This window comes from Sylvia atricapilla, chromosome 5 (assembly GCF_009819655.1).
Source record: "Sylvia atricapilla isolate bSylAtr1 chromosome 5, bSylAtr1.pri, whole genome shotgun sequence".
Lineage (NCBI taxonomy): Eukaryota > Metazoa > Chordata > Aves > Passeriformes > Sylviidae > Sylvia > Sylvia atricapilla.
This window is the reverse complement of record NC_089144.1, coordinates 67,108,909-67,136,685: the sequence shown is the minus strand read 5'-3', so window position 1 is coordinate 67,136,685 and position 27,777 is coordinate 67,108,909. Positions and strand designations below refer to the sequence as shown.

Here is a 27,777-nt window from a genome sequence, read left to right as displayed (position 1 = left end):
TGAGAAAGCTGGGGCTGTATAGTCTGGAGTAAAGAATATGCAGGGAAGAGTTTCTCAGTGTATACAAATATCTGAAGGGAGGGTGCAAAGAGGATGGAGCAGCCAGGCTCTTTCCTAAGGTGCCCAGTCATAAGAGCAGAGGCAATGGGCACAAACTGAAACACAAAAGGTTCCCTCTGAACATCAGGAAACACTTTTTTACTTCAAGGATGCCTGAATACAGGCACAGGTTGTCCAGGGAGGTTATGGAGACTCCATCCTCAGAGACAACTTCAAAGACACCTGGACATAGTCCTGGACACCTGGCACTGCCAGGCTGCCGTATTTGAGGGAGGCTGGATAAGATGACCTCCAGAGCTCCCTTCCAACTTCAACCCTTCTGTGATCCTGTGAAGAATTAATCATGCTGAAGAACAGCCAAGACAACATCCCCTAGTAGCATCATTGCAACATAATACAAACAACATATCATAAAATTGCTACAAAGTTAGTTAGGAGTATCTCATTACCAAAAGGGAGACAGAACAGTTTAAGAACACTGTAAAACTCTGCATTTTTCTTCACTTGCAACATGGAAACAGGACAATTTGGGAAATAATTTCAAGTAATACAAGAGACTAAACAGAACATAATAGCCTTCAGTCAGCATAGAAAATGTACTCGTGGAAGCACAGAACAGAACTAAACCACACACCAAAACTGCTTTTGTACAAAATCAGAAATATTCAAACACAAATTTTTAAAGGAAGATAAATTTGTAAAATCAGCAATGAAGCAGTTTTTCCTTCAGTATCAAAGCTCTCATTCAATAAGAGATTTACAATACATTTAAGTCTGACAACTTAAACTCACAGATTCTGAAAAAAATAATTGTTTTATACACTTCAGTTTCCCATCCCACTAGCTAAAACAACCATAGCCTGAAAATGACGGGTGATTATTTGACCTAATAACACATCTTCTACCCCTTCTGATCCACAGGTTCAAACAGTCAACTTAAAGCCATTACTCTCAGCTGAACCTCATCTTGAAAACTGTTATAACTGTTTCAAACCTTGAGGAAGGTTCTTCTCCTTGAAAGTGTTCCTAGATTTTAGAGCTATACTAATCAATCCAGGGGAAAGATATTTGCTCCCACTACAGATCTTATGCCACATGGCTACAACTGTGCTACAAGCCAAAGTATTTTCAGAGGGATTCAGAGAATACTTTTTTTTTTCTTTCATCCCTGCTGTTTGATCAGGGTTTATGACATTTTTGTTACCCTTATTCTTGTGAAATTTAAGATTAATAGATTATGAAGCTTTTAAACTTTTCTAGGGTTCTCCAAAAAGCTTTGTTATTTTTAATTCCCACTCTGGATACAGGTACCAGCTAAAACACCAAACCCATTTTAATGGGTTTCTCTTCCTAAAGGAAGAGAAATCTTTTTTGGTTGTTCATGACAGGTTGAATGTATTGGATTTGTCTCGATATAGCCACTCAACAGCCTGTTAATAAAAATATTTTCATTGCAGTAATTGACTTTATCCAAATATATTTCCATTCTACAGGTGCTAACAATTCAAAATTATTGTATTTAAATCAGAAACCTAACAAGGGACACGCCTACAGCTGTAATACTCCACATCTTAGTTTGAAGTTTCAGTGCTAAGCAAAATAAAACAGACATCTTTTGCTTTAAGACAGCAAACTTCAAAATGGATACTATCTAAAGAAATTGTGCTTCAAAGGCAGCACATGCAAGTGCTAAAATAGTTTCAATCCACATATCCAAGCCAATGTTTGTCTTATTAAGCCAACTAATATAATCAGAAAAACAAATTAGGTTTTTGACAACTGGTTCTTCCTTCAGGTCAGAAGGAGAAGCTAAACATTTCAAAATTTAAAGTTGAAAATAACCGCTATAATTTTTGTTGGGTTATCCCTGAAAAAAAGATATTTATGGAAGAGAGGAATATTATCTGGAAGGGGGGAAAAAAGGATGAAGTAGAGTAAACTAATCACCTCTAGTGGAAGGAAAAAACTTATTGTAAGGAAAACAGGGAGCAATGAACCATAACCTTTTCATGTCATAGAGCAGAACAACACATTTTAATTCCCAGAGCTGGCTTTGGAAAACTGTTTGCAGTTTTCCCTTGAGAATCACAACAAACATAACAAACAGTGATCACCTCCATATGTAGTTTTGAATTAATTTTATCTGTTTTCCAAGAGTTAACTTGGATGCACTCTAATTTTCTCATTTTAACCTTCACAGGTATTGTGAGGACACCAGGCTCCTAGCTGTAATGTATTACATTCCAAGAAGTATAAATGTGGTATCTTGGCATTCTAGCATCCTTACTGTAATGTTTCTAACAGTGGGGGATAACTAAACCAGTTTTATATTTAATGTACAAGAAATATCCCCAGTATGCACATTTTAGACTACAAATTTCTTTCTGATGCACATACTGAAGCAGGCTTTCTGTTTGTTTGGGTTTTTTATTGGCTCATGGATTTCACTTTGATGTGGCTCTGTTGATTCTGGTATGTTTGTTGATTTGGTATATTTGCTTCGGTTTTTTTAAGCTAAAGCTTTGTACTACACCTTTTACTTGCTATGCAACACTTAAGTCTTCCAACAACAGTCACTATTGTTTTCATTAATAATTAGGTTAATTGACCAAAAAAAGGTACGTTTAGGTTATTAAAACAAGTATTGCAACAGTTCTCCTTAGATGAGACACAAGCAAAGGCCTGATTGCGCATTGTAACTGTTTCTGGTTCAGACATCCTCCTGCTCTAACAAGCCTTAGCACTTCTTTCAGAGATACTTCAGGGTTATATCTCCTCTTCCCCATTTGACAGACACTTCACATACACACACAGAGAAAGTCATATAATTCATACTGGGTGCACACTCCAAACATAGACAGAACTTCACCTGACGAGTGTCAGGAAAAGCAGCAGCCAAGAACAGACTGTGGCAAGAACAACTCACGCAAACTATACCAAATCAATTTCAAACTCGTGCTCTTCACGTGTCATCCAAAAATATTTTTGGAGCACTCAGGAAAAAAATGCACCCCAAGTGCCATAGTTCTCCCACCCTGATCTATAGCACATAAGAAACATTGGATGGCGATAAACAGAAGTTACATCCTCAGCAGAAATATACTAATGTTTAAAGCTTAGAGCTCAAATATACACATAAAGCACTTCTATCTTCCCATCTGTCTTGCAGTTCCTTTTTCTAAACCCTGCTTCAATATTGCACTTAATCATATTAATTTTCTTGCTTTGCAGTATATGGCCCTCAAACACACATTGTTTTAACAAATAACAACAAAATAAACCATAAAAAGGAATCTCAAGCTGGTGCCTAAGTACTAACTGCAGCAAGGGAACCAAGTCTGAGGTGTACCAAGAACATACTGAAAAGAATGCTAACCTCTTTATTGACTTCAGCCATGGACAGTTGTAATGCCATCAACATGCAGTCTGCTCCACATACGGTAGTCCTTTCAGAGTTGGAAAATAAAGGCCATCGCTTTCTGAAACACTTGACCAAGTGTAAAATTTTTTGCTGGCAAGTAACCATTGTCTGGAGTAGAAGATATAGATAATCAAGAGTAAAATGAATATAACTATGCCAGAGGCATATGCAGGTCTTCACATCCGAACAAGCTGCGCAAACCCTGTTGTATCTTCTTAAAGACCAAGTTCCTAAAATAAGCTCTTCTAATTAACCAAACTTGCCTTACTGTGACAGAGCACCTGTGAAGATGAGGGCTTAAAAGTGCTGATGTATGTCACGTCTTCATGAAGCCTTTACTTTCAGTGTCCATTATGCCAACACAAAGGAACGTGATTACAAATAGGACAGTCTTGGTCTACAAAAGCAGCCTCAGAGTGTCTTCAGTACTTCAGCACTTGCTGTACATTCAGATGAGCATCTATGAGGATGTTTTAAACCTAGAAAAAAAAAATTAATATTTCTAAAACTAACAAACACATACAACTAAGCAATTTTGTTACCAATATAATTTTATTTATTTATTAAAGCTGGGGTCCCTTTCTAGAGGTTGGGTGGAGCTACCACATCCACACCAAGGCCGTGGTTGATGCCGCACTGGCGTTTATTGTTTGTTTTTGTTTTGGTTTTTTTTTTTCGTATTTATTCTCTTGCGACTTTATTGACATTACAAGGCACTTAAAAAAATGTACACACTTGCTGCCTTAAGGAGGCTTATGTATTAACACTATAAAACTACATATGAACACCCGTTAGAACCTGGAACACCTTAAAGGAGAGAGGTGAATTTTTTGCTGCGCCACAACCTGAATTTTTGCTGCATCACAAAGGCCCACCGGTTCTGCAGGCCAAAGGCCCAGTCTGGAGCTGCTCACACCTCACTCCAAATACAAGTCATGTCCTCCATTTCTCAGAAACTCTGCTACAATTTACTTTATTTGGGGGGTTTTTATGTCTACAAACCGTTATGTTCTCTGGCAATAACTGGACTACTTCATGCTTTGGTCTCTCTCACCTCCTTGCATTTGCCAAGACAATGTAGTACAAATTTGCCTTTAAACTTGTTTTTTTCTGAAGCAAAGTTCCCTAACGCTGCAGTGACAGTAAAGTATCAACACCCATTCCATTTACTTCCAGAAGACAAAACTCAACTTTGACGTTTTTCCATAGAGCTGAAGCAGAGCCCACAGCGCGTTTATTTTCCGGTTATTGGCACGACCGTGAAAGAAGAGAAGTGCGGGCTGAGGGACAGGGGGGACAGGAGCCACCGGGAACCGAGCACGACTGCTACACCTTCACACTCTCCGAAACGACTGAAGGGGACAACACACTTCATAACGTGAACGTCACACGGGGGTCAAAGAGGATGAAACAGCCGGGCTGCAAGCCAGCGTGGGGCAGAGTAAAACCTCCCCGGAGGCTCATCTTTCTCCTCACCCGGCGAGCTTTCCGTACCTGTCGCTCCCAGCGAAACAACCCGAACAAGCTAAACCCTCTCACCCCGAGAAGCCTTCCCTAACTCCCAGAAGCCGGAATTACCGCTACTATCGCCGCCGAGCCCCGCCGCCGCCGCGCCCTCAGCGCGGTCCCAGGGCGCTGCCGCAGCGGCTGCATTCAAATCCGCCGCGCAGCCCAATGGGCGCGGGGCCGCTGCCCCGGAAGCAGCCGCCACTCCCGGGGCGGGCACTGCCGGGGGACGGCGGGGCCGGTGTGGAACCGGGGCGGGAACCGGGGCCGGTGTGGAACCGGGGCGGGAACCGGGGCGGGAACCGGGGCCGGTGTGGAGCCGGGGCGGGAACCGGGGCGGAACCGGGGCCGGAACCGGGGCGGGAACCGGGGCTGCGGCGGGAACCGGGGCCGGTGTGGAACCGGGGCCGCGGTGGGAACCGGGGCCGGTGTGGAACCGGGGCCGCGGCGGGAAGCGGGGCTGGAACAGGCGCCGGGGCGGGAACCGGGCCGTGGAGGTGCGTGTGAAGCGGGGCTGGGACGGGCCACCCCGGGAAACTGGGGCAGCCCGGCTGAGGAGCAGCATCTGGGCCCTGAAGGGAGAAAGAAGGAGTAGGAGGGCAAAGGATGCCCGTGGATGAGGAGAGGTAACGCGGCTCAGTTGCCCTAATCGCGTTTCCTAAAGGAATGAAGGTAATGGTGCTCTTGGTATTTTTAGGCCGGTCCGGTGACCGTGATTCAGGCTGAGAAAGTTGACGTTGTTCAGCCTGGAGAAGAGAAGCCCGCTCGGAGAGCTCATAGCACTCCGCAGCATCTCAAGTGTCACTGCAGAGAATCCGGAGAGGGACTCTGGCAGAGCTGTAGTGAGAGGACGAGGAGCAATGTATACAGACTGAGAGAGGGGAAACTTTAGTTACATGTGAGGAAGAAATTCTTTACGGTGAGGATGGTTAGCCCCTGTAACAGGTTGCCCAGGGAGGATGTGGCTGCCCCAGCCCTGGCAGTGTCCAAGGCCAGGTTGAATGAGGCATTGACAGCCTGGTTTAGTGGGAGATGACCCTGCCTATGGCAGTGGGGTTTGGGACTAGATGATCTTTAAGGTCCATTCCAACCCCTTAACACTGTATGATGCTATAATGGCTTGTGTTCATGGGAAGCCTAAGAGGAAGAAAACTGTGGATAGGATTAAAACTTACATTTGGTTTTAGGAGCAAAGCTATGCAAGCTATATGGCTAAAGTATTTATGGTAATATAGTCGTCTATTGTATGAATTAAAAAATAAACACACAGCTATGGAGAGCCTCTCTGTGTTTGAGTGATGCCTCTGTCAGACCTGGCTGGCTCCCAAGCAAAACATTCAGTCTTGGATGCTGAGACCTTCAGATCGTTTACACACCAAAATCCTCAAAGGCCTGAGATTTCAAGCTAGTTTTCCACGTGGTCTGTAGTTAAAGGTTGGATTTCCCAAAAGGACATTAAATAATGTCAAATCTGTACTGAGACTAAAAGGAATACTGGGACTAAAAGGAATTGATTCTGAAATCAATGGTGTATCTTGGCCCCTTGTGTTCTATTGCAGAAAGCTTAATTTCATGAAAACTGGTTGAATGCACAACAGTATTTTCATGTACAGTTTTGCAACCTTGGTCAACTCGGTTTTTAGTTAGACACAAGATCTATAAAGAGGTAGACAAGAGAATTTGAAGGTAGCAATGTATGGTTCCCTGTTTGGCTGAAAATGTTAAACTGCTGTCTGTGATTCTTCTGGTTGTGTACAGTTAGTTGGTTTTTTTTGTATGGGGGCTGGGTTGCCAAGGGTAGCACAAAATCTGCAGTTATTGGTAAAGTCTGTAAGAAACAGTTTTGAATGTATGTTAGTTTAGTAAATACTTTGAGGAAATAAACAGGCTACATCTAATAAGCTACTTAAGCAGCTTTTGTGTTCTTGAACACAAGATTGTTGTAGGAATTTTTTATCTGCCACAAATACTTTACGTTTTTTATTTGTGCAAATGAGTCATCTACGCTTTTTCAAATTTTTTGTGTAGGAATGTAGATTTTCGTCCTGGAGAAGACATCACTTCTGTGATACCTTGACTTAGTTCCTTGAAAATGAAGCAAGATTCTACTAGAAACACTTCTTACACTGTGGATTGCGAGGATTATGTGCACGTGGTAAAATTCAATCCATTTGACAGTGGAGATTCATGTTCTCTCATCGCTTATGGTGGCAACAATTACGTAGTTGTTGGGACTTGCAGATTTCAGGTTAGTCTGTGTTATTGCTGGTTTTGTTAGATGCTCCTGACACTGACCTTGCCAGCACCACTACTGCTGGAAGACTCTGGTCGTTTTCCTTTTTACTTCTCTCTTTGTGGTAAGCAAGGGAGAATTTTACTTGTTTATTACACTAACAAGCCTAGAATACTTGTTCTTCTGGAAATATATATATATATATATATATGTATAAATATATGTAAAATTCACACTGATACATCTGTGCCAATTTTATAGGTATTTCTTTTTAGGGGTGAACCGCAGAAATACTTAAGTAATATTTTTTTCTCCCAATTTTTTTACTACATCACCCTTAAAGACTGTTGGAAACAGTAAAATTTCTGACCTTGAAATTATTTAGAGGTTTTTTGTCAGCAATTTTAAAACACAGAGTATTGTATGTTTTTATACTGGAAAAGTGTTTTTCATTAGACGGGATTTTTTTGCCTAGATGTTTGACAGTCAATTGGAGACAACTGCTTGGAATTTCTAAACTTTTTTCCTTCATCTTGCTTCTTTATTATACAATATTATTTTTGTAACTTTTCTGTTATAAATAATAGCATCGCTGATATTTTTATTATTATTATTGTTATTCCCCATGGTCTTACTGTTGGAAATTTTTTGAGGAGTACCTAGTGCTACCCACAAAAACATACTGACATTTGTGTTGCTCTCTACCTTGTTTCTGGGGTGTGCCTTGAAAAGGAAGTAATTAAAATTTTGACAACCACTGGCACAAGGGTTTTTTTCTGTAATTTTCATATCCTCCCTTGACTTTTACATGTGGAGTTAATGAGTATTTCAGAGTAGGAGAGGAAAATGTTATTCTTTCTTCTTGTTGAGAAGCATTGAAAAACTGTGGGTGATTTCATGCATCCTCAGCTGGGTTCTGCTTGGCCTCTATGTCATGTAGAGGGCATACAGAGAGATTCTTTACCTTAAAGCTGAATTGTGACATAGAGAAAATTGTGTGGGAATATCTTTTGAGCTGCTCTGTTTGATGTTCTGAAAACTTTTTTAAGCTTTTTAGGGGTCAGCTTATTGATGGAGTACATAATCCCAACTCTTGTTTTATTTTTCCTGTGATCTGGTGTTCTTACCAGTGGTAAGAATAAGGAAGCCAATAATTAGGATTAGATGACAGAGGGCACCTTTTTTATCTCCTGCTGTTTGAGGAGCGATGCTCTGGAAATGGCAGCATTTTTCCATGGTGTAAAAACCAGTCAGGGAGAAGACAGCTTAAATTACATGCTTGCTTTTGTTCCCATTGCTTCTTCTCACTGCAGTGTGTGCTGAATTGCCATGGTCTTTTAAGTGGCTTTAGTTGTATCTGTGAAGATTCTGCTTGTCCAGAGAATGAGCTCAGCGTCTTCATAGCTCCATTCTGACTTTTCTGCTCTTCATCGGCCTCTGGCTTGAGAACTGCAATCATTTAGTGTATTTCTAAGTACTTAAGTATTTCAAGTCAGTGCTTTCTGTATGTTCCAGGTTTTCACTTTGATCTGAAAAGTTCCCAATATGTGTAATTTTGAAAGCCTTTTCATTTTGTAGCAATTTGATTCGTTAGAAGTCACCGAGACCTTGTTTTGAATCAGCTAACTGCAATATTTCTGTAGGAGGAGGATGCAGAAGTGGAAGGCATGCAATATAAGACACTAAGAACATTTCACCATGGAATCAGAGTTGATGCCATAGCATGGAGTCCTGAAACTAGACTTGATGCTATACCTCCTCAGATAAGGTACTCAACAATAAACAACTACAGTGAATCCTTGTCTCTTACCTATTTTCCCTAAGTCCTTAATATTGGATTGTACAACGCTTGTGAGTGAAATCTAACTCCTTAGAAATCACTGATGAAGTTTCTGAGGTCTTCTGTAGAACACTTTTATTCTTATAGTTCATTTTTTTGTTCATTTGCTTGTTTTTTGTCCTACTTCTTCTGCCCCTTGACTCTCTCCCCAGTGAACAAGCAGTAAATAACATTTTTTTCATTATTTTAATGGACCTCTGACATAGTTTCTTTGTACATCTGTGAGGAAGCATTTCTTTTAAGAGCTTTAGTAGATGTGAAATCACTTGAATGGCCTCCTTTATAAAGCTATTTGTACTGATTTGCATAATATGTACTGTGTTTTAAAGTAGGTTAGATACTATTTGTGAGATCCTTTGAGGTGTATATCTAGAAAATCTAGAAAGATACTTAGCTGTTAAATGTGGATCTTTGGATTAAAATGTGCTCAGTAGTTTGTATGATTCTTCAAAATTACCACAGTTGCTTACTGCTGCAGTTTCATACAGTCTTTTGGATTAAAATATGTTGAACAGAAATTGGTTTATGAATTTTATATTTCAGTATTTTAAAACACTGACAATGAGGGTTGTTTTTGTGTCCTACCACTAAACTTCTTCCAAGGAAAGTTTCAGCAGTGTTTATGAGATATTTCAGATAATTGGTAATTGATCCAGATTTAGCTTTGTAAAATGTCTTGCATTTCTTTCTGTGAATAAGTATTCTTGGCACTTGATGGACACTATTTTACAGATAAGCTCCAGTTATAACTCTGCTTGTTACCAAAGCAAAAAAAGATATATGTTTTTTGGTTATTTTTTCAAAATCTAATTTTTCCTTTGCATCTCACTTTGTATTTTTAAAATGAAGGAAAACTGATAGAAAGTCAACTATTGCAATGTTGATTGACTGAAGGGCTTTTTTGTTTGTCTTTTGAGTGTAGGTTTTGTACTGCAGCTTCTGATAGGAAGTTAAGGCTCTTTACTTCCGACTTACAGGACAAGAATGAATTCAAGGTAAGGGCAGCTAATGTGATTTTCAAATGATTATTATGTTTTTAGTGAAATCTAATCCTTAACTATCCTTCTGCTCCATTTGTGACAGAGCCTAGATCCATCATCTCCAGGAATAATCATTATATTGTAAATACCTTTCTGTCTTTCGAGTGGAAATAACTGTAATTATCAGCTACATGATCTTCTGATTTCCTTCAAAATTCTTTCTTTGAGACCATGTCCCAGTCCAAGTGCTACTGTTAATGAGATATTTGTGCTATTCAGTTTGAATATTTTTTGGTGAGGTCTTAGGTAACAATAAGCAAAAACAATTAATAAAAAAAAATCGGGGGAGAGTTACTGCTTTAGAATATGATAATGCCTGTTTGATGAGAGTGGCTTAGTGGGTGTAAAGGAGAAAAAAATAGACTTTTATTTTTGGCGTGTTAATTTATATTAGTAAGACAATGAGATTTGTCATACAGAAATTAGGTGAATTGTGGCTGTCACCTATGTAGCCATACTGATAATAGAATGGATAAAGGCAGAGCATAAGAAGATGGATGGATGCTACTAAAAGTCTTGAAAGAAAATGCTTTTTTTGTTGCAACATACATGCACATACTTTTAATTTCCTCCTTTCAGTGTTGGTGGTTCTACGTGATTTTGCCACTGAGTAGTGGGATAACTGACACAGTTAGTCAGCTTGGTGGGATTTCTGACAAAATAGTTCTGAAAGTGCTTTATGCTCTTTGCTGGTGAGTTGATGTCTGTCATTCCCTACTAAAGTTACCTATTTATGTAATATCTGCCAGTTTTGTGAATTTCAAACAACAGGCTTTAATATTAAGCTGTGAATTAAATCTTGTAACTTATCAGAATGTAAAGTTTAACACTAGCTAGTAGATTGATAAAAAGTTGAAATAATGAAACAATGGGATAGATTTGGTGCTACAGACTCTACTGAGCTAAATTCGACATCTAAGTTCTAACTTTCTAATTTTTTTTTTTGATTAATAAGGCCACAAGAAAAAGTGTGGTCAGCAGGAGTAAGGAGCTGTTTGTCCCTCTGTACTTGGCACCTTGAATCTTCCATTCAGTTTTATGCCACTCAGTACAAGGAACATCATGCTGGAACATGTCCAGAGAAGGCAGTGGAGCTGGTGAGGAGTCTGGAGCAAAAGTCCTATGAGGAGCAGCTGAGGGTGCTGGGGATGTTCAGTCTGGGAAAAAGGAGGCTCAGGAGGGACCTTATCACTCTCTACAACCATCTGAAAGGAGGTTGTAACCAGGTGGGGGTCAGTCTCCCAGCCAACAAGTGACAGGACAAGAGGAAATGGCCTCAAGTTGTGCCAGAGAAGGTTCAGATTGGATATTAGGAAAAAATTATTTTGTAAGAGGGTGGTCTAGTATTGGAACAGGCTGCCCAGGGAAGCAGTGTGATCTCTGTGTTCAAAAACCTTATAGATGTGGTGCTTAGGGATGGACCTGGCTGGCAGTGTTAAATTAGTGTTTGGACGTGTTATGATCTCAGAGGTATTTTCCAACCTTAATGATTCTATGACTGTTTGGTGCGTATGCAAGACAAATGAGAAGTGTTGGCCTGAATTTAACAGTAAAGCTATTAGCTTTGTTTATGCCAGCTCCACCACTGAAATAAGCCGTCCAGGAACTTTATTAAGGATGTACTCTGGCTCAGGAAAAAGTAAAATACATATTGTTACTGGGTCAGGCTTGGTCTAATGTTAAAAATAATCAGAAAACAGCTAAAAATATATATTTTTACCTATTAGTGAGAAACTCATTAACAAAAAGAAACAATGTGGACTAGTGTGTTTATGTCAGTAAAAGCTGTCTTTGAGACTGTCTTCTGGGGGTTTTTTTGATAGAAAGTGTGGAAAGCCCTTTCTGGCAATCAGGTTAATTTCTTATATCTGGACAATCAGGACAATTTCTTATATCTGGACAATGATTGTACTCTAGATTTCTTGTCAAGAAAAGTAACACCTAACTCTGATTTAAAGCATGTGCAAAATCCCAGATGTTCACAAATTCTGGATGAGCTATGCTGATCTGGCTTTCAATAAAGTTTGATACAGTGGCTTCTTATTAATTAATAGTTAACTGATACCTCAGAAAGCCCATTTCATAAATCTGAGGTTGAACTCACATTGAACACGTGGAAAATTTTGAGTCCATTGTATGGTGCACACTTGGCACATGGGACCTTCAGGAGAGGTCCAGAGCATGGAAACAAAGCTGAAGGAAGTATGTGACGTTCAGAGTGTAATCTCTGAACATTTTGTCTTTTATAGTAAACAATTAGTACGTGTTGCTTCTGGAGGGATAGACAGAGTAATCTTACTCTGTTTTCCCCGTGGAAAAACTGTCTTGATGTAATTATCAACAAGGAACTTGAAGCACACTTAAGTTTTCCATTACTTTGTCGACACAACCAATCCAAAATTTATGGGTTGAATCAAGCCCAGAACAAAAAAAAAAACAAAAGGTAAAATATGACTGATGGATCTTCGTGAAACCTTTTTCTTCTTTTGAGGTTTTCATTTGGAAATGAATTATGGCTTCCTTGTCCTGCTTCACATTTTGCCTAATAAAAAGCATATTTCATCAGAACTGTAGAAGTAAAATGAGGCAGGATATTTGAATTCAGAATGCTGAAAATTGTCAAAAGACTTGGCATTCTGTCTAAATAGTTTAGCATCATCTTAGGGCCTATTAGTTCTAGTATAATCCATTAGGTTTTAATAAAATAATGACTTATTGGAAAAAAGAAGTTGGCTGCTGAAAATGTTTCTGTATTGAATTGATGAGGCATTCTTAAAACTTTTAGAGAGGGGGATTTAGTTCTTGTGTGTGCTTGAGATTTTTTTTTATCAGCTCTATATTTGTTCCTCAGAATAGCTACACTTAAAGGTGATGTGTTTTTCTTTCAGAAAACTGTGGAACTTGTTTTCATTTGACCTTGTTTTCCTCTGCAATCTCTCAGTCTCATGCTGTTATCAAAAGGATATTTTTGTCTCATTTTTATGATACCTTGCTGGGCAAAACAAAAGCAGCTGTGCCTTGAGACTTAATCAGTGGGACTGAATAGAAGAGGGTGGAACAGATACATCTACACATGGACATTTGCCTGACTAAAAATTCTATGAGATTTCTGTCAAAAACACCATAGATGTATTTAATGAGAGATTCAGAGGTCAGAGTTACATACCAGTAAATCAGAATTCTTTCATGTAGGTAGATGATGCATACATCAATTTCCTGGTCATTCTCCTTTTTCTGAGATTTACTATCTTCTACCTTCAAAATTCAGTGGTTGAAAAAATGGTAAAAAGCTCTGGTGTGATTCATTAATCTCTGTCAGGCAAAAGCACCAAACTGACCTCTGTGCTAACTACAAGGAGTAGTAGGGAGGTCTTTTCACCTGCAGTATGAATCTACACATGAATTAGATACTTTAAAGAAATCCAGTTACCAATAAAAACTTTTTTTACCTTCTATTAAAATGATAGTTTTATCTTAACAAACATCTTTCCATTAGCAGGTTTATTAAATGTATTTATGGAACAGTCAGCTCTAAAGTAAAAATATTTCTTTTTTCTGCTTGGCAGACATTTGATGGCCACTCAGATTACATTAATGATCTGGTCTTTGCTCCCAACGAAGGTCAAGAAATTGCAAGTGTAAGCGACGATCACACCTGCAGGTATGAATTTTGTTCAAAACACTATTGAAAAACTAGTATTGGACTTCTAGCTGTGAATGTTTTATATGTCCACTTAAATAAATTAGCATTTATATTTTTATTTTTAGTGTGCCTTCATGTCTCTCTATCAAGACTAGTCCACTAACAAGACAAGAAATGGGCTATTCTTGTTAACTTAGATTGTGGACTGGCTTTTTGTTGTGACTTGCAGGTCATCTTTTTTTCAAAGCAGAAAACTGCTGTCTTGGATTTGCATACACTTTTTTTTCCCCCTTCTAGGATAGGAATAAAATGAGACTAGGAGAGAGCAGACATGCATAGCTCAGCACTGAATTATACAGACCCTCTCTGTTCTGTCATCAGGTAGATGAAGTTCAAAACCAGCATACATATGTGAACTTTACCATTTGCCCAAATGTATTTTCCTTACCAGAGGGTGGGATGACATAGCCTGAAGACAGCACCATTCTAATACAGTGGTACTGGCAGCTCAAAATACCATGATTACAGCTGCTGCAGACCGAGATGTTTGAATATTTGTAACTGGAAGTAGAAGGGAAACATGGTTGAATGCTTTGAAGCGTGCTGGGTAAAGGTTTTTGATGCAGGAGTTTGTCCTTGTCAAAAGGTCACCCATCTTCCACTTCTGTTAGTGTGCCTGAATCTATTAAGCTGCTCTTCTTACCCCTCCAGTGCAGTTGGAGAGATCAGAAGGGCAGCTATGCAGGCTTTTCAGGTCATTGCAGTAGAGCAGCAAGGCAATTGGGAAAGCATCATCTTTGACTTTTTTTACTCTGATGAGTAGGCAGTTTTTCCATTGATGTCTAGTCAGTATTTTCTACAAAATCATTAGGAATGAATAGTAAAAAGGTATGACTTACCTGCTTCTTGTTCTGATTTATTTCCCATCCTTGATTTCTTTGTTAAATCTAAATTCAGCTTTGGCTTATTCAGCAAAATTCTGTTGCTTTGCCCTCTTTATTTTATGAAATGCTCAGCTTTCCTGGATGAAAGAAAACTCTTTTAAAACCAGTTGTCTAATTGATACTAATTTAAGAGGAAATAAAATGTATGTAATTAATATATACTAACAAGATTTCAATTTTATAACTATGAAAGACATTTTATGCCATAAAGTCTTTGGTTAAAAGCCATGGGAAATAAGTAGGATTTTTTTTGGCTACTTGAATTCTTATTTTTTCCATTCATGCATGTGGGGCATGAAGACTTTTTCTATTGAATTTAAAGGTTACACTTTCAAAACTAATGGAAAATGCATTCCTTGGGACTTACCAAAATCATTCTTTACTTACTCTGTAATTTGCTTCAGTAGTAATGTAAGAAGCGGAATAATTCTTCTGTCTGTACTGAATTTCTATCCTGAAATTGTTCTTAGGATGCAAAATTTGCTAATGCCTGTGGAATAAAGTTCTAGAATAATTAGTACAAGTCTTGAGTTCCACTTTTAAGTCTTAATAAGTTTTAAAACAGCTTTTCAGTATATACTGACTATATACAAGCATGGTTAGGTCCTCCTTGGTTTTCACTCAAGAAAGTTTACATCTAAGTTCATCAGAGACCTCTAAAGAAATAAGATTTTCAGTTTTAATTTCACTAAATAGTTGTTCCACAAGCTGCTGTAACTGTGATGTCTCAGAGAGGGGTTCAGTCATTTTGGTTAGAGGACAGACAGTGTAAGTTGGATATTGGTTATATCCAGTGTTCTTACCTTTAAATTGATGCTGTGTCACTCAGGAAGTCCTGTTATTTCTTGCGCGTGGTCTTTATTGGCCTTGATCTCACAACTCAAAACTTTTTTGCAGCTGCACTAAAAATGCTCTTGCATAAAAATAATTGCAGTGGTCATCTGTGTTACAATTGTTTTAAGGAATATTTAATTTAGTTCCTTGAAGTAATAAGGTATTATACACATCTTTGAACATTTGCATTAAGTGCAGGAGTCTGTGCATCCCACTTTCTTAATGAGATCTGTGTGTACAGCTCCTTGTGCACCACTCTTCAAAAAGAAATTGCTACTGGATTTTTGATTTGGAAACACAGTCCAGGAGTCTGCATAGATTCAGATGTACAAATCATTTCTGATAGTTAATGAAGCCAAAAAATTGTGGGAAGTACTTGGAAAACAACGTGAGTTCAACTGACACCCTCCACCGTTGGTGGTTATAGACACTATCTGATGTTTCTGGAATTACTTAATGCAAAATACCATCCTGTCAAAACTCACTAATCTCATCTCATATCCATGCTAAAACTGAACCTCTTGACTGTCAAAAGGTTAATTCAATCTGATTGATAATCACCTCAGACTCCCATCTCATGTGGAACGAAAAGGTTACTGGCAGTGTCACACCCTTAAAAATACCAGCATGGTAATTTCTTCTGGCCATCAAGTGCTGGAATGGCTTGTATTTTAAAAAGCTGAAAAAGATTCATCCATCTCTTTCTCTCCCTCACCCTCTCTTTTTCTTTTAACTATTTCATAAACTACATTCTCTTTGTCTCTTTTTGAGTGCAGAAGAATGTATAGTTGAATTATCTTCCACATTGTCTGTGAATGTACTTGCCCTGTGATTCCATTTTGAGTTCTGTTCGTTTCCTTAGGCCATGGCTTGCATCACTTCATAGAGGACTTTGTGAATTTATCAGTCACTCTGAAGTTCAGCCTTCTCTTTTGCACATAGAATAAATGCTAGTCCAAGAGAAGGTTAGTTTTGCTCCCTAAGCAGGGGTTAGGGGTAAAGATTTGATGTCACTGAAAGCTAAATTAGCTATAGTTTTAGAATATTTTGTACTGTTTCATCTGGTTTTAGAGGGGTTCATCTGTAGCATATTTTTTACATGGTGCTCTCATGCCCTAGGTATTTTGTGTAGATTTTTCTCTAGACAACATGAAGGAAAGCTAATGGTAACTCTTGGGGTGTTTTTTTTTTTTTTTTTTGGTTGGTTGGTTTGTTGTTGGGGTTTTTTTATTGTTCTTCTTTTCTTTAATGCATTGCCAACACACGTTGCACTTGATTCTCACTTTGATTATTCAGTAAATATTTCAGTGTTTGGCTGTATTGAAAAGTGGTCATTATCACTTATTTTTGCTGCCAAAACCATATTCTATTTGCATCTTCCCATTCCTAGTGTAGTCAGGTATGGATTTCTGTCAAATGTTTTATAAAAGTTGTCTTATTTCATGTTGTTCTTTCTCCATCTGTTTGTATGATTGGATTTTCCAGTGTCCCTTCATATAAAAAATGTCATACCAAATATTTCTTCTTTCTGAGGTATGCTGGTTACATTTTTTCAAACTAGTTGTGCATTATAATTTATGAATGTAAAGAAGTCTTGAATTTTTTTCAGAGTCCAGTCTTTGAATTTGCACACTTGTATGTATCCCTGTATGCCCCCCCAAATGTAGTCTTACAAAATTCTGTTACATTGTACTGCCACGATGCAAGTATTAACCAATTGGTGTTGGAGAGCTTTCTGGATCAAATGTTTGGAACATTATTTCAGTCTGATCTTAATAAAGTTTTAGTTAGGAAGTCTTCAAAATATGAGGATGATGTAGTAATTTCCTTTGTGACACATTATGGCTTATGTTAAGAGTCACACAGGCCTAGAATGTAGTCTAGTCTATAAATTCTTTTTAAATAGAAATCATTGCATTGCATTTGTTTGGAAGTTTTCTATTTTAGAAAGGTATCAGCAGAATTGGTGGTTGAGTTTCTTAGTGGCAGTCATACCACAGAAGCATTTAGTTTTATATCTACATAGGGAACAATAAGCTGGTAGCTCTTAAGAGCCATTTTTTGCTCTGGTTGAAAGGACAGAACTGAAACTTCACATTTTTTTCAAAAATGCTTCATGGTCTCTGGTTTTGCATTAGCTAACTTCAAAGGTATTTCAGTAGTAGTACTAGAAATGTGTACTTCTTGGACTTAGTTCTGAGTGTGCATGGCCTGAAGTGTGTATTAGTGAATCAGTGTCTCACACTGCACTGCATCTCCTGCCTTTACCAACACTGCAGGGTATAATTGCAGCCCACAGTTAGCAGTGAGAAATAGATCAATGATGGCACATCCAAGCAGATATTACAAGAAGCTAGAGATGACGTGTTTTTTAATGCCACGATCTGAAATACTCCAATTGCTAATTCTTTAGGAACTGTGACATTTCCTTTGATCGCCAAAAGAAAATAGTGAACATGGGCCAGCTTCCTGAAGGAATATTTGTACATTTCCTCTGTGAAAAGACTTCATAAAAACTTAAATTCTTTGTCAGTAAAATAAAATTAATTACCAGAAATTATCTTGAATATTACACCTTTCTCCTGACCAGACAGGAATTCCTACAGTTCCACTTCAGCCTTTCATATCCTGCCTAGTACCCTCCAGATCTGTGATAGCCAAATTCATATGGAGTTGGCAGAAGACCTTAGAAAAAGCCAGCATTGGTTGTATTCTCTGCAGCATTTTGCCATCTCTGCACTTGCATGTTCCTTTTCTGAGATCTTTCCCTCACTCCTTGTGCTCAGTGAGGAACAACTTCACTCTACCTTTGTGTGATGTCAAGAAGAAGAATCTTGCGCTTCTCTATAGTCCTCTAGGCTTTTCAAGAGTGATAGGATTTTTATCATACATGGAATATATCTGATGGAGATAGAAAGAAATGTATTGAAGTTAAATATTAAAAAAATCCCAGCAAAACCATGTTGGACATAAGCAATCTTTGTGTAATGGATCAAGTGTAGTTGATCATGCTTTGGGCTGGGAATGGTGGTTGGGAATGAGATGTCAAGGTTTGTTCTAGCCCCCACCCACTCACGAAAATTGTTTGAAATCTTATTGTTGGTGCATCCGTTGGGCACCAGACTGCTGATGTATCTGTGGACAGCAGGGAGAGGGAACTCTGCACACCTCAGACACGTATAGAACACGTGGTTTTATTGCAAGGGTCATGGGTAACAGGGCCTGCCTACAGCCACCAGCCTGGGCTGAAGGGATGCCCAAGGAGAGAGAGAGAGAGAGAGGGAGAGAGGTAAGAGCTGAGAGGTGAGAGCAGGGTAAGAGAGCCAGGTCCCTGTTACAATACATTCTATCTCCTTTTGTGTTGAATGTTCTGATTTACAGTGACCAACCGGTGCAAGATACAAGACCTACAGACTTTGCATACAGCCTATGAGAACTACTATATTACCATATCATTCTGTATTCTAAACTCTAAAGGCTACTCTCTTCCCTGCCTTTTCCCAGGTACCTCGGTGCCTACACCCTTGCGTCTTTTGGTGTCCCTTTTGTTTGCTATCACTCAAGCCATCTCCAGTGAATCACTGTCTTCTTGCTTACCATGCCAACATCTTAAAGCTGGCTTTCATTTCTGTTTCACTCATAGGTTTTATATTTTTAGTATCTCTTGCCAGGCAGTCATATTTGTAAGCTTTTCCTGTCTCATCTTTCCTAACATCTCCCCAATTCTGTTGAACTGCCAAGGTACTAGAAATTGTCCTATTCAATAATTTTTGCACAAATCTTTGGTTGGAAGAATTCCCATTCTTACATCCCTCTTCTGAGAATTCAAGAAATGCCTGAAGATTGCAGTCTGATTTAGTTCTTTTACTGTTGAAAATGAAAGGTGTTGAAACACCTTTTACCCAGTTAGCAGTTGGTTCTGCTAGTTGGAATTATTCATAATTCAGAAAATTAGAAGATAAGACAAGGATCGTCTCCATTGCCACAAGTTTTCAGAGTTCTAATGTGGTACTTTGCCAGGTGTAATAAAAGTCCACTGTATGGTGAAATTACTTTACATATACACTCACATTTATGCATACAAGATACAGTTGATACAATGGAATTTGAATATCTTCATGCTATGAGATAACTGCAGTTTTCATTTGTTTGTTAGTTACAGGATTTGAGTGACAAGAGAAATGTACTAGTATCTCAAGAATTTTCTTTAACAGCATTTGCAACTATCTGTATTTAGGTTGGTTTAAGTTTTCTGAGTGCTGCAGTAAATAATTTCTAAATCCTTAGTTACTTAAAAAAATAATTATTTTACTGAGAAGATTGCATGTTGTTTTTGAGACTATATATTAATCTAGCTTGGGCACTTAATTCAACTGTGTTTATTCAAACTTTTCTCCAGTAAGTTTTTTGTGGAGATTTTTTTAAATATGAGAAAAAAATACCACAACCTCAGTGACAAGTCTGTGCCATGATGGTTGGTGGGAAGAGAACAAGAAGTAAGAGAGTGACACTTTGCAAAGTTACAAAAGATAAGGATGTTTGAAGAAAAATAGATAGTATTTTTCTTTGGTATAAAATCATAGGAGTATTAGTAAGGTTTCAAGAGCTTGGAATGGGAGACAAAATTCTCAGTCTTTTTGGATTTATTTACATGACAGGAATGTGGACAAAATTCTGCTGGTGGGGCAGCATCTGTAGCTTATTGATGATTACTTAGTAGTTTACTTATTGAAAATGAGTTTGGCTAAATTTTGGGGGTTTGCATATTTTTTACTTGGGTTTTTCACAAAGAAATATTGAAAAGAGTTATTTGAGCACTTGTGTAATTGTATAGATATGAGGCATTCAGACAAGGATCTATCTTGGTATGTATTGCCTGGTTTGTATTTTGAGGGTTTTGGGTTGGGTTTTTTTCCCCCAAAATGAAATTATATCATCTTTGGTATCAGTAAAGAAAATATAAAAGAGGCTTTTATCCCTTTTCCTCCCCATATTGTTTGTTGCTAACAGTCCTGTCATTCTTACAAAGTAAAAAATACAAATTTGGTAACTTTATAAATAACAACGTTATGGAGGTAAAAACCATAAATTTCTGTCTCAACACCTAATAATATCACTCACTTCAGGGAAGGAAGCATAATGGCATATTCCTTTTGCCAGAATGATTCACCGTCTTCTGTTGTATCATAATTTTCTCCCTGCACAGTAAATACACATGGGAAGTGTTGATTTGACTTGGACAAATCTACAAGGCAAAATTTTTGGCAGTAGAAGAAAGTATTGTGTGTTTCTAAATTACCTAATCAAGTAGATATTTCATTTTTTAAACACTTGTCAGGTTTTTGTTTTGACTTTTTTAGTAAGGACACTGATTCCTCAAGATTAGAGACTCTGTGTTTTCTACGGGGAGAACAAATATTTGATCTGTTGTGGTTTGGCATAAGAAAACAACATTGTTCATTAAATATATTTACTTTATTCCCATATATTTTGTCTAGACTTATGATGTATTAGTTAAGAGGTTTTTTAAATCTCTTAAATATAAGGCTCTAAGCACCCTGGTGAGATATAAACTGAAAAAGTCTGGAGGAAGTCAGCAAAAATCCTCTAGAATAAACAATAATAGTACGTAGCCACTCATCTAGCTCAAAATACTGGGCAGAATACTACTTTAAAAATTGGCTGTTTCTCAAGTTTAGCATGTCAGAGAGGAAGGATATATGTGTATGTTTTGGTGTCCAAATGCATATAAATAGTATGTGGTTCAGACTGATCTTCACAACTGTGATGTCTTTGTCCTAAATCTTAGCTATTGATTTTGTAGGAAAAGAGGGAGTTGAGCAGTGGCTGTGAGGTAAAATAGACTGAGTTTTGAGTTTGTTGAATTTTAGAAACAAAGTAGTACCATGGCTCCTTACCACTCATATTGAACACATCCAAAGAAAAATCACCCATTACCTAACCTAGTTTTGCTGTTTCAGCATATACTTTCCTGTCAATCCATATTAATCAAATACTGTTGATTTTTAAATTTTTTATAGCTGCCAGATAAGCACTGTAGGTGTTTCTAAAGCAAAAGTTTAAATTAGCAGATATGATTTATCTTTTGAAAGCTCTCCAAGACCCTTTGTTGGCCAGTGTTACCTCTGCCATAGATCCTTCTGTTTGCCTTAGCTTCATTTCTGTTTCTTATATTTCCATTACTCAACCTTGTCTTACCAGGAAATACTGGAAACTCTTACATTAGGCAGCCAAAATACTTTAATAAAGGGTCTTGCCCTTTACATGACAACATGGATGACTTAAGTTGTTTGGTATCTCACTTTTAGGTTCCTTATATCAACCGGACCAACACTGACTTTCCTGCTTTTTACTGCCTTACTGCTATTTATGGTATAGTACAAAGGCTCTAGTGTTGACTTACGAAAAAATGGGAACATCTCACTGAGATTTCATGCCTAGATAACTAAAAAGTCAAATTATTTGAATAGTTGAATAGAGGCTCTGCTAGCTCATCAGTGTTAAAAACATCATCTGCAGCACTGGCCACTTTCACACTGACTACTTCAAATGATACAGCATGAACACTATTTCATTTGCTCACTTCCTCTGTGAACGTATTGAGGCACTGAAAGTTAATGTATTTACAGTCAAATGACAATAGTTTAGTACTTTACTTTTTTTTTTTTTTTCCTTTCTCTCTAGGGTCTGGGATTTGGAAGGAAATGAGAAGGCCCATTTTGTTTTACGTTCTCCTGGAATGAGTGTTTGCTGGCATCCTGAAGAGGCTTTTAAGGTTGTGGTTTTCAGCTTTTCTCCCTCATCAACTTTAAAATAACAGGAGGGGAGGGACACACCTAAAGTGTGAATCTTTGATGCTGCAGTAACATTAAAGTTTGAGGACCTAGTTTACACTGTAACTGGATATAAGTTGGATCTGCTAATGTGAAGTGACTGTAAATTAATTCTCATTACCATTCTTGTCATTTTACCCTCAGTCCCTTACTCCTCCCATCAGAAATATTTCTTCTTGATTATGTACATCAGTTGTTGATAACTATTCTGCTGATTGCATATTAACTGACAGTTACCAGAGAAGAGCTTGAGTTTTTCTCAGTCGTGGTAACACAGTTCACCAACACAGACCCTTTATAGAACATGCCAAGCTTTGAAAAGTATCTCTTTGAAGTTAACAAGGGGCTTTTTTGTTGTTGTTCTTGCTTGAAGTGTATGAAATATGTTCTGAAAAATCAAATCAAACAGACTGTGATTTTATACTTATCTTGTTATTGTAATGGGGAGGATTAATCAGCTGGTATGTACCCAAATATCCAGCTTCATTAATGGTCTAGTCCCTGCAGTCTTGGATTTATTATTCCTATTGTGCCTATCAATAAATGCCTTAAGTGGCTACAAATGGTTGTTCATGTTACCACAAAAAACACATACTTAAAAGAGAGAAAAGCAGTCAAATAAGATATCAAAATATTTACACAGCAATAGGGAAGGAGGATCTCTAATCTCATCACACTTTCCACCAATATCAATATCTGTCCTTTCTAAGAAAGGAAACTGTTAACTAGAAGAACTGTTGATTCAGGTGGCATCAGAATTTAATGGGTTAGCTGCTGTTTGCTACTGGGTAACTTGGTTAGCACAACAGAATTAATAGGTTTTCCCAAAAATATTGCAATAGTACGCCAGTCTTAGATATTATTAGCATGTCTTTTCCTTGACCATTATCAAAGACAGGCACAGGATTTTTTTTTTTTTTTTTTTTTAAGAAATGCCCATTCCAAAAGCTCATAAAACTTGATAGACTTAGTTCTTGCTGAAAAGCTTTTTGCGAAACACTTACTGCACCACGACCTTTAGTTTTCAGGAAAGCATGTTTTGGTGACAGTTCTGTTTTTCCAAACAAACTGGTATTACTGGAGTAACTTTTTTATGCTTCTTTGCCTTTTTAAATTATTTTTCATGACTATCTGAAAACCATTTCTCCTCGTGAAGAAAATGTTCATTTCATCATCTGGGTATTGGAACAGGTTGCCCAAAGAAGTTCTTAAGGCTCACTTTTTAAAGTGTTCAAGACCAGGTTGGATGGAGCCCTGAGTTGTCTGGCCTGGTGGAGGGTGTCCCTGCCCATGGCAAAGGATTGGAACTAGAGGATTTTTAAGTTCCTTTCCAACACAATCCTTCTGTGATTCTATAATTTAATCAGGAAGCTCTTTCTACAATACTTTAAAAAAACTGCTTGAGTGTATTACTGTAACAGAAAACGTTTAGATAAAATCTTTTGTTGCAAACTGTTACAGGATGAAGTAAGATGTTATATAAAATAAGTAAGAGTGATTCTACAGATTCTACAGCCACACTAATTAATACTGTGCTATAAAATGATAGAATCATTTAGGTTGGAAAGGACCTCTTAAGATCCTCAAGTCCAGTCTTTGATTGAACACCATCATATCAACTAAACCATAGCACTAAGTGCCATGTACTTAGTGATTCCTTGAACACCTCCAGGGATGGTGACTCCACCACTTCCCTGGGCAGCCTGTTCCAGTGCTTGACAACCCTTTCTTTTTTACAGCACTGTGTGTCAGTCAGTTCTTTGTACTCAGAAGAGAAGCTGTTGAATGTTAAACTAATAACTTTTTGCTGCATAAAAACACAGTGCTTTGGTGGATGTGAGCTGCTGTTTTCTAACCACCAAAATTATGCACATAGATATCTATAGATACATAAAAATAAAATAATGTAATCATTATGTATAACAGTGTAACAGTAGTATAGATTAAAATGTAATTTTTATTTATTGGTTAAAGAGTGTTCAGGAGAAAGTTTTCTGGCATGAAGTGAAAAACTGTACTTCATTTAGTATTATAAATATTTGCTTGAATGTATTCTAGGTTTTCTGTAGAGTAGAAAAAATTGAATTTCCATTGCATGCTAAGTTTACCACATTCCATTAATTTTTTTAACAGCTGATGGTGGCGGAGAAGAATGGGAAAATACGATTCTATGACCTGATTACACAGCAGGCTATTCTGTCACTGGAGTGTGAACAAACACCACTGATGTCAGCAGACTGGTGTTTTAAAAATACTCTTAAAATCGGAGCAGTTGCTGGAAGCGATTGGCTGATCTGGGATATCACTCGCTCCAGGTATTTTTATACCCATGGCCCAGGTTTCTTTATTCTCTTCCTAATCAGTACATGAGGAAATGCAGGTACTTGGCTAATGGAGTATGGCAGTCAAAGAATCACAAATGGGTCAGGTTGGAAGGGACCACAGTGTGTCAGCTGGTCCAACCTCCCTGCTCAGGCAGGGTCATCCTAGAGCACAAGGCACAGGATTGTGAATGACTTTAGTGAGGGAGACCCCACACCCTCTCTGGGCAATCTGTTCCAGTGCCTGGTCACTTGCATAGTAAAGAAGTTGTTCCTCGTGTTCAGGTGGAACTTCCTGTGCATCAGTTTGTGCCCATTGCCTCACAGTTTGCAGCACAGAGCAGAGCCTTGCTCCATCCCCATGACACTCCCCTCCAGGTGGTGGTGGACACTGATGAGGTCCCCTCTCAGTCATCTCTTCTTGAGGCTCAACAGGCCCAACTTCCCCAGGCTTTCCTTGTAAGAGATGTTCCAGCCCCTTACTCATCTTTATAGACCCAGTGCATAAGCTAAATAAATGTACAGTTATCAGGAATTACAATATTGATACGGATCATTCCATGGTATTCTTTGTTTCATCTTTATCAATATTTTCTGTTAAAAATATAACATTGTCTGTCTTTTTGTCCATTTGAGATAGCATCTCACTATTGTTTACCTCTCAATGGATGTGTTTGTTAAAATTTCATTCCAAGTCATAAATAGATAACTATTAATCCATAATAAACTGGACAACTACTTCAGTTTTCCTACTCCAATTTGAAATTAAAGCTGCAGGAATGCTCTGGTTTTCCCCCAGCTGCTTCACAGAGAGTAGACAATGTGTCCCTTTCACTGTAGTTTTAGTACTTATATTATGAGCTGTAGCTGTTTGCAGAGCAATTTTTTTACCCTGAATGTCTGTTTTAGTTACCCACAGGATAAGAGACCTGTTCACGTCGATCGAGCCAGATTATTCAGGTATAGTAAGTGTTGTTTCAGTTTTGTGGGGTTTATCTATTTAAATCTATGTCTGCACAAACAATTGTGAGTTTAGCAACCTGGTTGTGTCTAACTTAAGTCATTTTTAGGGGGACTGGATCTATAAACTTTGTGAAATTTGTGAATGACTCACATTTAGTATGTATGTGTAGCATTCATGTGATACTTTTTTTTTTGTTTTACAACACCGTCCATAAGGGACTGTGGCTGGGGAATAATTTTCAAGCTAAATCACTAAATCTATTTCTCTGCTGTTAGTAGAGTATGTGACATCTCCACACAGTTAGTCCCAAGAGAGAGAACTCAACTTTGTGTGCACTTCTGCTGGTACGACAGGGGTATTTGGAAAGTACATTCATTTTATTCATAGGTGGATTCATTCTATTCATAGGTGGTCCCGAGTGAATGAAAATCTGTTTGCAACCACTGGATATCCAGGAAAGACAACTACTCAGTTGCTGGTTCATCATTTAGGACATCCCCAGGTAAATTTTTGACTGGAGTTGCATCTGTTCTCCTCAGATCAGATTCATTTTACTCAAAAGCTACAATTAAAAACTAGCCCAAACCATCCAGAACTGCTGCTTGGTGTACCTGTTTGCTTGATCTATACGTTTTAGTTTGCTTTGCCATATCAGTTTTAAGGGGAAGAAAAACACCTTTAACCTGATATTTAATAGATCTGGTAATATTTCTAGTTCTAAGGAGGCTAAAAGCACCTAGTGCTGTATTTTTCTGGGTTTAACTAATTATATTATAAATCATTAATGAAAATGCAAAGCATAGGAAATATTTTGGTTTTGTTGGAGTCAGTATATATTTGTAATGCTTACAATAAAAATATTACCTCCAAACTTACTAGTTATGGGTTCATTGAAGTAGCAGAAGTAATTTCATTTTAAAAAAAAGGTTTCTAAGTTTGAGATAATGCCTTTATAAAAATAGTGTTTATGCTAATGTAAAGAGTTGAAACTATTTGTTATTATAGAATATTTTGCTGTATGTTACTTAAATGTAGTAAGTAGCTATTGGAACTATGTAGCAGATAATGACATTTTTCAGTAGAATTTCTGTTGTATTTTAACTGTATTTATTAAGTATTTAATCTGTGATGTTCATTTGTCTATGCAACTTGGTATCCACAGTATAGAAATCATTTATAAGGGAAGTTGTACTGATATTTTTTCCCTCTCTTTGTTTTTTAAAGCCCATTCTTACTGGAACTGCAGCTGTAGGATCTGGTTTGACATGGCACAGAACTCTTCCTTTATGTGCAGTCGGAGGAGACCATAAAATTTTCTTTTGGGTTACTGAAATGTAAAGTAAGCATTTGCCTGGAAACTTGACATCATAATGCCTTTTTTCTAGTAAAATGAAGAAATATACTCTTTGTAATGGTTTTCACTTGGACAACAGAAGAAAGAAGCAAGCAAGACAGAAATCACTTGTGTTTGATTTTTAGCTTGCACGTACAAAAGCTTTTGTAAAATTGATTATCATACATGGGGTTCTTGGTTATTTCTATTAAAATAAAATGTTCTTTTTAAACATGGTATTTGGTGTGAAATGAATTTTAAGGGGTTTTTAAAGAGATTTGTGTCCCAGCATCACAGTCTGACAATCTCACTCAGTTAACAAATTCAAATATCTAAAATTGTGCAGAGTATTTGCAGAAAGAATACATCTCTGTATTAACTTTCCCAACCATAACTATCTTACAAAAAAAATAAAAAAAGCAGTAGTGCACACTGTCATAAAATGTTGTTCCTGGATGTTCTTGAATAAACTAGTTACCACTACCAGAGAAGAAATTAATGGTAAAATCAGAATGATAATTTAAAGCAGTTTTATTTTTCTAAAGATGACAGAGGGATTTCCTTCAAGCCTGTCAAACAGCATAGTAAGGCTTTTTTCTGCTTACAGCCTTTTATTTCCAGTCTTTACAGGAAAATCAAAGGCATTCTGCTTTCTAGGAGCATATTTTTCCTGTTCTTTCCCATCCAAGACCCAGAACTGAAGTAAAAGAGGAAGACAGAGATAACTCCTATCTTAAGTACCTTTTTTGCATGCTTTTGCAAGTGAAGGGATGCCAGGATGTTA

The 27,777-nt window shown here is 37.7% G+C and overlaps 2 protein-coding genes across 4 annotated transcripts in view; one reads left to right on the top strand and one right to left on the bottom strand.

The window, feature by feature from the left end:
- Window positions 1-3,965, bottom strand: part of PARPBP (PARP1 binding protein) — a 38,499-nt gene extending 34,534 nt beyond the window's left edge. For both annotated transcript variants that reach the window (XM_066319942.1, XM_066319943.1), the window contains exon 1: window positions 3,437-3,965. In XM_066319942.1, the coding sequence (XP_066176039.1) occupies window positions 3,437-3,586 (150 nt within the window). In that variant the 5' untranslated portion in view covers window positions 3,587-3,965. The remainder of the gene's footprint in view (window positions 1-3,436) is intronic.
- A 1,565-nt stretch (window positions 3,966-5,530) lies between these two features.
- Window positions 5,531-27,225, top strand: NUP37 (nucleoporin 37). 2 transcript variants are annotated; one of them, XM_066319939.1, is made up of 10 exons: window positions 5,531-5,613; window positions 7,016-7,235; window positions 8,864-8,988; window positions 9,983-10,055; window positions 13,667-13,761; window positions 22,227-22,317; window positions 24,509-24,690; window positions 25,606-25,656; window positions 26,069-26,162; window positions 26,885-27,225. In XM_066319939.1, exons 2-10 carry the CDS (start codon window positions 7,080-7,082, stop codon window positions 26,996-26,998), a joined length of 981 nt encoding a protein of 326 aa, XP_066176036.1. In that variant the 5' UTR covers window positions 5,531-5,613; window positions 7,016-7,079; the 3' UTR covers window positions 26,999-27,225. The 2 variants fall into 2 exon arrangements, with proteins under 2 accessions (XP_066176036.1, XP_066176035.1); XM_066319938.1 differs by lacking the exon at window positions 5,531-5,613 and adding an exon at window positions 5,885-5,906.
- The last annotated feature ends 552 nt before the right edge of the window (window positions 27,226-27,777 follow it).

Coding starts and splice junctions, on each gene's coding strand:
- NUP37 (XM_066319939.1), top strand. CDS start 7,080: ATGAAGCAAGATTCTACTAGAAACACTTCTTACACTGTGGATTGCGAG. Junction 10,056..13,666: donor AGGACAAGAATGAATTCAAG/GTAAGGGCAGCT, acceptor TCTGCTTGGCAG/ACATTTGATGGCCACTCAGA. Junction 26,163..26,884: donor ATCATTTAGGACATCCCCAG/GTAAATTTTTGA, acceptor TGTTTTTTAAAG/CCCATTCTTACTGGAACTGC.